General features: G+C 50.7%; 1 protein-coding gene and 1 long non-coding RNA gene across 2 annotated transcripts; both read right to left on the minus strand.

Moving 5' to 3' along the window:
• Positions 1–241: 241 nt before the first annotated feature.
• Positions 242–2,341, minus strand: LOC101054228 (putative protein C3P1). Its single transcript, XM_003939015.1, is given in 6 exon segments — positions 242–288; positions 291–489; positions 643–738; positions 1,607–1,785; positions 1,895–1,980; positions 2,271–2,341. Coding segments are annotated over 6 exon segments (678 nt in total).
• Positions 2,342–10,052: 7,711 nt separating this feature from the next.
• LOC141581182 (uncharacterized) lies at positions 10,053–10,966 on the minus strand. The gene is made up of 3 exons (XR_012513712.1): positions 10,772–10,966; positions 10,362–10,444; positions 10,053–10,115 (listed from the first exon to the last, which is right to left on the minus strand). It is a non-coding gene; the product is annotated as an uncharacterized LOC141581182 (long non-coding RNA).
• Positions 10,967–11,374: the final 408 nt, after the last annotated feature.

Raw genomic sequence — 11,374 nt, forward strand, 5'->3', positions numbered from 1 at the left:
TTGACCAGGCTGGTCTCAAAGTCCTGACCTCAGGTGATCCTCCTGCCTTGTCCTCCCAAAGTTCTGGGATTACAAGCATTAGCCACTGCTCCTGGATTCAGTTTGGAATTATATAGTGACCTGCCTGTCTTCTGATTGTCTCTCCCATGGACTGCAGGACCGTTGAGGGCGGGGACCTTATCAGTGTTGCTTACCTTGGTCTCACAGGGTGTGAGCTCAAGAGTTGACACACAGTGGATGCTCAGGAAACACTAAGTGATGAGTGACACCTTGCTGGGTTTGAGATCCCCCCTCCCCACTCCACGACAGGTTGACTAAGAAGTGCCCACACCCACCATGGCTGGCAAAGCTGTCCAGGCGGTCGTTAGCCCGGGGGCTGTTGGCGGGGGCCAGTGTGTAGGATACTGTGACTGTGGCAAATGTTGTCTCAATGTCGGGGAGTTTTCTCTCCAGGAAGCCACGGGCTCGCTCGATGCTGGTCTTCAAATTCTAGAGGGTCAGAGGGAGGAGGTCAGAGGGAGATCACCAGAGGAAAGAAGTCTGGGAGTTAGAGGGACCCAGAGGGACATGAGAGTGGAAGAGCTTTCCAGGTGCTGGGGCTGGAGGACCCCACAGATCCTGCCCTCCTCTCCAGGATCCTACCGGTATCTCCTGGCTGCACAACTCCTTTCCCTCATCCAGGGCTATCACGACAAGAGCCGTGAGGGATATGTTCGCCTTGGAGCCTTGGTAGCCACCCTGTGGATGATGCAGCGTTCCCCATGTGATCCCCTCAGCATCTTGGAGATGCCTTCCTCAGCCTCTCCTGTCTGACCCTGAGAAGCTTCCAGGTACTCAGCTCTGGGCTGGATAATGCTGGAGATGGGATGAAGACAGAGAGGAGAGTTTTCCCTCCCTGGGGTCTGCCCTACTAACAAAAGCCATCAGCCAGGCGTGGTGGCTCACATCTGCAATCCCAGCACTTCGGGAGGCTGCAGCAGTAGGATCACCTGAGGTCAGGAGTTTGAGACCAGCCTGTCCCTACAAAAATAAAAAAATAGTTGGTCATGATGGTGGGTGCCTGTAAGCCCAGTTGCTGGGGAGGCTGAGGCAGAATTGCTTGAACCCAGGTGGTAGAAGTTGCAGTGAGCCGAGATCGTGCCATTGCACTCTAGCCTGGATGACAGAGCAAGACTCCATCTTGGAAACAAAAAGAAAATAAAACGAAAGAAAGGTTAGCAGGCAGAGAAGCCAGCACCAGAAACGGTCATGCAGAGGGCAGAAAAGTGAGGGAAAAAAAGATAGACAGGGGCCAGGAATGGTGGCTCAGGCCTGTAATGCCAGCACTTTGGGAGGATTGCTTGAGGCCAGGAGTTTGAGACCAGCCTGACCAATATGGTGAAGCCCTGTCTCTGCTAAAAATACAAACATTAACCAGGCATGGTGGTACATGCCTGTAGTTCCAGCTACTTGGAAGGCTGAGGTAGGAGAATCACTTGAACCCTGGAGGTGGAGGTTGCAGTGAGCCGAGATCACACCACTACATTCCAGCCTGGGTAACAGAGCAAGACTCCATCTCAATAAACAAATAAAAATAATTTAAGCATAAAATAAAATACACACTAACAGAGATTTTGGCAGGAAGTTGAGGGCTCAGGGGCTTCACCTTGGCCTGACGATTCCTGAAATTGTGCAACATGGCTTGGATCTGCATCTGCTCATTCCTGATCACAGAGTGGGGCAACTTAAGGTCCACAAAGAAGGATTTCATAACTGTCAGCTCAAAGGGGTCTGAGACACAGAGACCTGCAGCCAGGAGAGCACACTGGGTTTAAGCAGAGGCTGGGTTGGGCAGAGGGGCTGGGTAGGGTCTCCATGCTCACATTCCCTTAGCACTGGGCTTGCTGGGGATCACCTTGACCAGCCTTGAGGCTGACCACCACAAACTGCCACATGGAGATGGAATCCGGCATGTTCATGGAGATGGGGTAGTGGGAGACGCTGCTGGGAGAGAGGGGACATCACTGAGTTTGTGCTGCATGGAGTCTCTGGGTTGGGGGTTACCATGCAGGGGTTATGGTCACTATTGAGAATCATCAGGTCATCTCATTAGTGACAGCATCACTAGAAGGTCATCATCTTTTTAGGGAACCCGTGAAGGTATTTTCCCCATTGTGGGACTGTCCTGAGGCTCAATGTCTGTCACTGCTGGGGTCACTGTCCCTGATCAGCATCCACTGATGATTGCAAGGACCTGGGACCAAATTCTGGCATGGGGGCTGATGTCCTACCCCGAGTCACTCTTTGGCCGAGCAAACTTCCTCCAGAGCCAACTCTCGGGGAACAGGGTCTGTACAGGCATGTTATCCTCAAAGAGATCATCCAAGTCCTCTTCTTCATCCGCTGCAGGGAGTAGGTGTGAGGCGGAGTCTCCTTCATGTTTCTTCCATGTTCCACCAGAATCCTTGTGGGGTCCTCTTCTCCAATCCCCCGTGGCCCATATCACCCTTTAGCCTGTCCTGTGTCACTGTATATCCCTCCACGAAACTCCCACCCTGCATCTCCTGCCACGGCCCCCTCACTTGTCCCCAGAAGCAACTGATCCTCTTGAGCCTCCCACGTCAGGGTCTCAGACAGATGGCAGCAGTCCAGGAAGGCAGCCACACAGGCTGGACCGTGGCAGACATGCCAGGTTCTCTCCTCACAGGACAGCCCCACCAGGCTCTCCTGGAGCCCAGCCTTACAGCACTGTTGCTCCAGCTCTGTGTTAAATTTGTTCACTGCGGGTTAGAGGGAAAGAGGAGGGATTGGGCAGGATCTAAGGAGCTGGGACCTATTCACCCTGATGCCATGCACACCTGCGGCTATTTAGCAATAACTCTGTGGCAGGTGCTGTATCTAGTGCCTTACCCGTCTTCTTTCCGAAGCCTCATATTGAACTCACATGGTGAGCTTCGGACAAGGAAGCTGAGCCACAGAGAGGTGAGTTCATTTGCCTAAAGTCAAGGCTTCCAAGTGGCTGAGCTGAGACCAGAATCCATACTGCAATTTTTTGTTGTTGTTGTTTTCCTTTTTTGAGATGAAGTCTTGCGGCCAGGCGTGGTGGCTCATGCCTGTAATCCTAACACTTTGGGAGGCTGAGGTGGGTGGATCACCTGAGGTCAGGAGTTCAAAACCAGCCTGGCCATCATAGTGAAACCCCATCTGTAAAAAAAAAAAAAGAGAGAGAGAGAGAGAGATGAAGTCTTACTCTGGAGTGCAGTGGTGCAATCTCGGATCACTACAACCTCTGCCTCTCAGGTTCAAGCAATTCTCATGCCTAAGCTTCCCATGTAGCTGGGATTACAGGTGCTCACCACCACACCCCGCTCATTTTTGTATTTTTAGTAGAGAAAGCGTTTCATCATGTTGTCCAGGCTGGTCTTGAACTCCTGACCTCAAGTGATCCACCTACCTTGGCCTCCCAAAGTGCTGGGTTTACAGAAGTGAGCCACCATGCCAGCCTCAGATTCTGTGCCTCTAACACCACCCAGTGCTGCCTCCCATCTTCCCCTGACTCCAGGCTCAAAGCCCCTACTTCGGGTCCACACTCCAGTCTTCAGGATGGTAGTTTAGATATTGTCCAATAACATTCAAGACCTCTTTCTCCTTTTGTCTACATTCCTTCCTGTACCACAGAGGCTAGACATCTGAAAACTACATTCCCTATACTCCCTCGCTGCTGGGGTTCTGAATGGGATTAGATGCAGCCACTGAGATGCTCTCATGAGAGATCTGGGAGATAGAAGAGAAGCAGAAACCATTTTTCCTGCAGCAGTGGTAGCTGATGGGTGGGCTCCAGTCTGTGTGTGTTTTTGTAATGGGCATGATTCCATGTTTCAGTATCAACCTACCAGCCTTATGAGAGATATTGGCAGCAGTTTCTTGATATTTCATGGATCGCAAGACTGAAGTGGGGTTATCTTTAGTCCCAGCAAGCAGCCTTCCAACGTCCACCCCAATAGCCCATCTAATGATTCTGTAAGCACCAAACTCCCCCCATTGGATCCCTCTCGCTAGAAACACCTAGAGTGGTTTGGGTGTCCTGTTGTAAGCCCTTATGGATACAGTAGGTTGGGGGGATGGAGGGAGACATGCAGCTTTGACACTGACCTGCATTCCTCTTTGGCTCCATCCTCTTCAGGGAGCGGTGATGGCGGCTGGGAGGAAGGTCCTGGGGGCAGGCCCAGTCTGGGGATCAGGGGGAATGATGATAGAACAATTGCCAAGATCATTATCAACATTCTTGATTATGTTTACTGGATGTTTGCTGTATGTCCAGTGCTTTATATGTATCACTTAATTTCACCTGATAGCCTCCTATATTCAAGACTTGTTGCTTAAAAGCTGGGAGATTTTCAGCAAGTCACTTAACCTCTCTGGGTGCTAATTTCCCCAGTGACATAAAATGGGCATAATCATAGTTCTATCAATGAGATCATGCATATACAAGTACTTAGCACTGAGTCTGGCATGTAATGAATAAGAACTGTTATTAATATTACTATTTATAGCTGAGAGAAAACACTCTTAGTTGTCTCCAAATCCATTATCATCCCTCATCCGTGGCAACTGAGCCTTCATCTTGTGTAGATCACTCAGAAAAAGACTACATTTCCCAGCCTCTTTTGCACCTAGGTGGGGCCATGTGACTGAATTCTGTCCAGTGAGATGTGGAAGTGTCCTTCCCTTCCCACGTCCCTTCACCCTGCTGCCTGGCATGGATGGACTCCTATAAGGAGTCCGAGTCCCAGGATGACCTCTCTAGTGTTACTGAATGAGAAATAAACTACCTGTTTAACCTACTGTTAGTTTGTATCTTTGATACACATGGCTAACCCTGTCTTAACCAACACACTGTGAGTTAATTCTATTATTATCTCTATTTTAGGGACAAAGAAATCAAGACTCAGAGAGAAATGTGACTGGCCCATGGTAAGTGACTGGATCTGGATGACAGCCCATATCTGTTTGACACTAAACCCCACTAGTCAGCACTGCCCCCATTCCTGCCCTCCTGCTGTCTACCCCTCCAAGCCTATATCTGAGCTTGCCAGGCTATCCATTCCTGTGTTGATTTTCAGGTCCAATCCAGCATCCTTGAACACAGCAAATCTGTCTTTCCCACTTCCTGCTGTGCAGTCAATGTCATGTTCTTCCACCACATCCCAGACCTAGAGGACAAGAGAGGAACCTGGCTCTGAGACCTATATGACTCCTCCATGAAAGGAGCAGTGGTGTACTGGAATTGCAGGCTCAAATAATAATTCCCACGCTATCTCCCATTTTTTGAGCTCTTATCACCTTTCAGTCCTTAGACTCTGCACTATCTCCTTGAATCCTTACACTGATGCTATCCTCTTTTTGGCTGAAGCAGCTGAGGCTCCAGCTAGAATATCCTGGCGATATCTTGGCCCAAAGACCACATGCTCTTACCTTCCTCTGAGTGAGCCTGTGTTTGCTGTTCAAGACATAGACAGCCTTGTCCACAGCCACCAGCCCCACTGTGGCTTCTGCATCCCCTGTCACCTTCATTCCACTAGGCTGTTGGGCTCCAAAGGCTGGAATAATCAATCATTCTTCAAGCCAATGTTCAGCTGAACCAAGAAAAACAGAGATGTCAGGAAAAGGTAATCATAGACCACACAAGGCCACTTTCAAGTTTATGTCCCCTGCTGCTCTGATGGAGCATCTGGGAACCCCACTAGGCTAATCCCAACTCTTTATTTATTTACTAGCATCATCGCCATACTTCGTTTTGAGCTCTTTAGGCCAGATATTCTCCCTCTCTCCCCTGGCTTCCAGTTTGGGAATGCCCAAACTTGTACAGACTCTTTCTGGGGCTTTATGATGCTGATGCACCAACTATAAAGAGTTTCTCTTACCATCCCCATGCATCTGTCATTCGCCTCAATCCATACGGAACCAGCTCAGGGTTCTGGCTTACTCCTCTGGGAAGTAAATAAAAGGCCAGAATGCAGAAGGAGGGCAGCATCTCTGAAGTCAAATCAATAATGGCTGACGTGTAGACACTCCCCTGGGCTTTTAGCTGATGTTTAGCCCTCACGATCTGGCCCTTACTCAGGACCTTGGAGACAAGGTGAGACCAAGGATGAGAAGGGTAGGGCAGCTTCAGTCTTTCCCTGAAGCTGTCCCAGCCCACAGGGGAGGCCCATCGTCTCTTTGCTTCAGCCTCTTGATCTGAACCCACTCAAGATTTTCCCATCTTCACATATGTTTTCATAGTTTCTCCAACCCAGCAAGTCAAGGTTTTTCCAAGGAAAGAATTCCTTGACTCAGATCCTGGTCCTGGTCCCTCAGCAGCATGGGGAAGTGAGCAATCCTGTTCTTGGTTTCAGGGTTCCGACGCCTTGTGTTGAGGCTCAGCTGGATGCTGCTGCCAACCTCTGTGTCCAGTGTGTTTGCTTCGATGTGTAGGAAGTTCCCTGATGAAGCTTGAGTCAAGCAAGGCCAAGCTGTCATCCTGGCTGAAGCCTGCTCTTCTGGCCGAAGAGATTCTTCAGTTTTCACCTGGGGAAGGTGAGGTACAAGTAAACCCCAACCCTTCCAACTCACACAGCTCCAACCCCATCCTCCTTGCCTTGTCAAGTTGATACCTGGACGGGAAGCTTGTCCAGATTGACATCTGTGTTGATGGTCAAAGTGGCCAAAGCCTCAGTTGAGGTGTACATTTTCTGGTTTGGGGAGTGGACAAGGACTCTGGAAGCCGGGGATCCATCAGGATTTGAGACGAAGACCTGGGGTGGAATCTGGGGTGAGGTGAAGAAAAAGCCCGGGGTGGCCTGGTGTGAGAGGTGAGACTGGAATGTGGTCTGAGTAGGATTGCTTTGTACAATTACGTAAGCAATGTACTAAACACCACCAGGGGCCCCATTCATATTCGAGTTTTTATGAATGGCACCCCCTAGAACTTTGCAGTGTACAACCACGTGGTCGCCCTGGGTGTTTGGGAGCTGATGGTGAGTGGAAAGACAGAGTGGAGAGGGAAGGAGGACACACAGAGAGCCTGCAGGAAATGTGGAGTAGGACTGATGCCAAAGAATATTCCTGACTCTCCTAATGCCCATTCAAATTAACATATGCGGAAAGAACATGCTTTCCTGTGCAAATGCAGCCTCTTAGATAAACCCTCAAACACCACCTTCCAGCCTGATTGTGGCCTCTAATAGAGGTGATGGAGGTAATTTCTCCATAGAGAAATTCTGGAGCCATCACTGTGCTTCGGGGGTACCTGGGTTAAGGCTTGGGGGGACTCTGGGATTTGTCTGGGGAACATGATGCATTCACCTTTCGGATGAGTTGGAGGCAGGTGAGTCCCGTGTGGGATTTGTCTCCTTGTGGGAGGTCTGTTTTGGGGAGAGGGCCCTGAGTCTCTGGTTGTAGTGAGTCCAGACTCTGACCCGAAAGTGGAAGGGCATTCCTGGCTTGAAATACTGGGGTGTCCTGGTGAACTTCATGTTGTATGGGCTCTGGACGATCTTCATCCCTGAGGTCTCGGCTTGCACCGTCTCACCCCCTGTAGAGACAGGGGGACCATAGAGTTCGTGAGGGTGTTCAATTTCCTGAGTGAGTGGCAGGATTAGTATGGGAGCCCCAACTTTGTGAAGAAAGAGAAAGACAATAATGCCATTTCAGCTCCTTCCACCCCTTCTGGTGTTCTCCCATTTCTCTAATGGCCCAAGGCTACGTGGGTTGAGTGTCTGCACTGGGCAAGAACACCATGTCCTGTCCTCAGTCAGGGGCCTAGGCAAGGGTGGCACCTGAGGAGAACACGGTGACATTGACAAAGACTGAGCCTCCAATGAAGTCCTTTTCTGGGCCTTGGAATGTGGACATCAGCATGTCCTTCTGGAGAGAGATGTGGCCCAGGCCTTGAGAGACCTGTTTGTAGGATAAGAGAGAGGAAGAGATATGGTTCCTTGGGGAGTGATAGAGGGTGGAGTGGATTGGAGGTCGGGGAGGGGCCAGGATTCAGTCACCTCCACCCTCTGCAGGGAGCTTTGGATAAGGATCTGGCGGGAATCCAACTTCACCCCGAAGATGACCAGAGCATGTCCGTCCACCGGCTTGTTAAATATATACCTGGCGGGGGGATGAAGGATCATTTCACTGTCTCTGAAGCACCCACACACCTCATGTTGCTTCGGAGATGGCTGTGCACAATTGGGAGGGGCAGAGGTGTCCCCTGGAAACAGATGGTTTCATTGATGACACACACAGCTCTGGGAGGTGAAAAATATATCCCATAAAACCCTGATGGGTTGCAGATGTGGCCTGTGCAATCTCCCAAGATGGGAAAGGTGGACTTAAGACTGTATAAAGCCACAAGAAGTCTGGGCAACCTATGAAGTGGCCTGTGCAGCCTCACCAGGGAAACCAGGTGGCCTATGTGGCATGTCAGAGCTGCAGGAATGATGTGTGGACGTTGTATATAATGTCCAGAAGTGGCAGACAGGTACAACCTCTGGTAGACAGCATTGCCTGAACAACCTCATAGAGCTATGCAGATTGTCTGCAAAACACAGGGCAGTAAATGTGTCATTTGCCATCTCGTAGAGCTGCAGAGATGGTCTGGACAATCTCACAGGACAACATAGGTGGCCCAGAATATCTCGTGGTAGGAGAAGAGTACGTCTGCCATCCTAAGTGCTACAGAAGTGGCTTGCTTCTCCTCTCTCTCTTTTTTTCTTTTTTTTTTTTTTTTTCAACGGGGTCTTGCTCTGTCACCCAAGCTGGAGTGCAGTGGCACAATCTTGGCTCACTGCAACCTCTATCCCCTGGGCTCAAGTGACCCTTCCACCTCAGCCTCCCTAGTAATGGAAACAACAGGCACACACCACCATGCCCGGCTAATTTTTTTTTTTTTTTTTTTTTTGAGACAGAGTCTCATTCTGTCACCCAGAGTCTCACTCTGTCACCCAGGCTAGAGTACAGTGGTGCAATCTCAGCTCACTGCAAGTCTGCCTCCTGGGTTCAAGCGATTCTCCCCACTCAGTAGTCCTTGAGTGCCTAGGACTACAGGTGTGTGCCACCATGCCCAGCAATTTTTGTATCTCTATATTTTCTTTTTAGAGATGGAGTCTCACTCTGTCGCCAGGCTGGAGTGCAGTGGTGCAATCTCCACTCACTGCAACCTCCACCTCCTTGTTTCAAGTGATTCTCCTGCCTCAGCCTTCTGAGTAGCTGGGGCTATAGGCACTTGCCACCACACCCAGCTAATTTTCGTGTTTTTAGTAGAGACAAAGTTTCACCATGTTGGCCAGGATGGCCTTGATTTTCCAAAGTACTGGGATTACAGGTGTGAGCCACTGCACTGGGCCAATTTTTTGTATTTTTCGTAGAGACAGGGTTTTGCCATATTGACCAGGCTGCTCTTGAACTCCTGACCTCAGGTGATCCTCCCACCTTGACTTCCCAAAGTGCTGGGATTACAGGCGTGAGCCACCGTGCCCAGCCAGCCAGTTATTTATTTATTTATTTTTTAGACAGAGTCTTGCTCTGTTGCCAGGCTGGAGTGCAGTGGTACAACCTCCACTCACTACAACCTCCACCTCCTGGGTTCAAGTGATTCTCCTGCCTCAGGCTCCCAAGTAGCTGGGATTACAGGTGCCTCCCACCATGCCCAGTTAATTTTTGTATTTTTGTTAGAGAAGAGGTTTCACCATGTTGGCCAGGATGGTCTTGATCTCTTGACCTCATGATCTGCCCGCCTTGGCCTCCCAAAGTACTGGGATTACAGACATGAGCCACCGTGCCTGGCTGCTGATTTTTGTATTTTTTTTTTTTTTTTTTTTTTTTTTTTGTAGAGAAGAAAGTTTACCATGTTGTCCAGGCTGGTCTTGAACTCCTGGCCTCAGGTGATCCTCCTGCCTAGATCTCCCAAAGCTCTTGGATTACAGGTATGAGTTACCATACCTGGCACTTGTTTCTGTGTACTCAATTTTTGTGTCCCTGGTCCTCTGGCAGGGCTGGGAGGAAGGGGGCTCACCAAGCCTGGATATCAATGCCCAGAGCCTCATCGTTGACGTAGAAGAAAGTCCTGTTTGGGATCAGCTGGACCTCAAAAGATGGGAGGACTAGGTGAAAAAAAAAAAAAAAGGCCATGGGCACCCTCAGTGTTGCACCCGTTCCCTCATCCCCTCCCAGTCCTGCTCTTTCCTCGTGGCTCTTCCAGCCCCCAAGGTCCGGAACACCAGCACCCAGTGCTCAGCACCCAGCTCAGGTCCTGGTTCACAGCAGAGGCTCCCCCTGAAACCTCCCTTCCGTTCCCAGTCCCGTCCCTGGCCTGTTCATCTTGCCCACACCACCCACACCCTTCTCACCATCTTCCTTCGCATCAAAGGCAGCCTTGAACCTCTGCTTGGGTGCACATCGGTAGCGGGCTTCGATGGTCCACGTCCCCAAACTGAGGCACAGAAAGTTAAGAGAGATGGAGACAGAGAATGACAGCTTCCCTTGCGACCTCTTGGGCTCCCAGACCTGACAAGGGCACATGACAAGCTCTGGGAGGTGAAAGGAGCTGTGAAAGCATGCAGAGGAATCAAATGGGCTAATGGAGGGTTCTGGGAGCCCAGGCTTAGGACATTCGACTTCTAAACGCACAGGACGTGAGAGGAGCAGTGAGTACTTCGGGGCCTGAGTCTACTCTCCAGACCCAGAGTCTGCCCCTTTCTGTCTTTATTGCTGACCCAGAGCCTTCCTTTGTGGTCACCCCTCCCAGCCTGTCACATACCGTCGCAGGTGCCTGGCCCAGAAAGTTGTTTCCTGGCGAGACAATGAGCCGGCTCCTTGCCAACACCATCTTCTTCTTGGGGAAGTCCCACACTGTGAGGTTCACCTCGACGTTCCTCGTGAGGGGCTGCCTGGAGTCTGAATGGGCCTGAATGTGGATGTTCCCCGGGCTGCCAACCCTCAGGACTCGGGGGGTCACGAGGATGTACCTGCTGGTAGATAAACACAGTGGCAGTAAGGGACTTGAGTAGGAAAAGTGACACGGAACAGGAGTTACAAGCTGGAATCACAGACATCGGATGTGCAGGAAGCTGGCTGAGCCCCCTCCATTCCCCAGACTCACAGAGGCTCAGCTTGGGTAAGGGGGCTTCCCAAGAGAAGCAGAATCCACCCCAGGGGTCAGGGCACATCCATGGCAGCTGACAGGGTGATGGGTGGCCACAGGCTGCAGATGTCTGTCCTCTCGTCTGCCCCGGCCCTGGCCTGTTTGCCTTGGCTTGTCGTGGCTCAGTTAATATCTCAACAAGCGTTCGGCGAGAATTCCTGTAAATCCAATGGGGTGGAGTCGGGGGTGTTTCTCACTTCCCAGCCAAGCCTCCAAAAG

The sequence above is a fragment of the Saimiri boliviensis genome, chromosome 14 (genome assembly GCF_048565385.1).
Source record: "Saimiri boliviensis isolate mSaiBol1 chromosome 14, mSaiBol1.pri, whole genome shotgun sequence".
Taxonomy (NCBI): Eukaryota; Metazoa; Chordata; class Mammalia; order Primates; family Cebidae; genus Saimiri; species Saimiri boliviensis.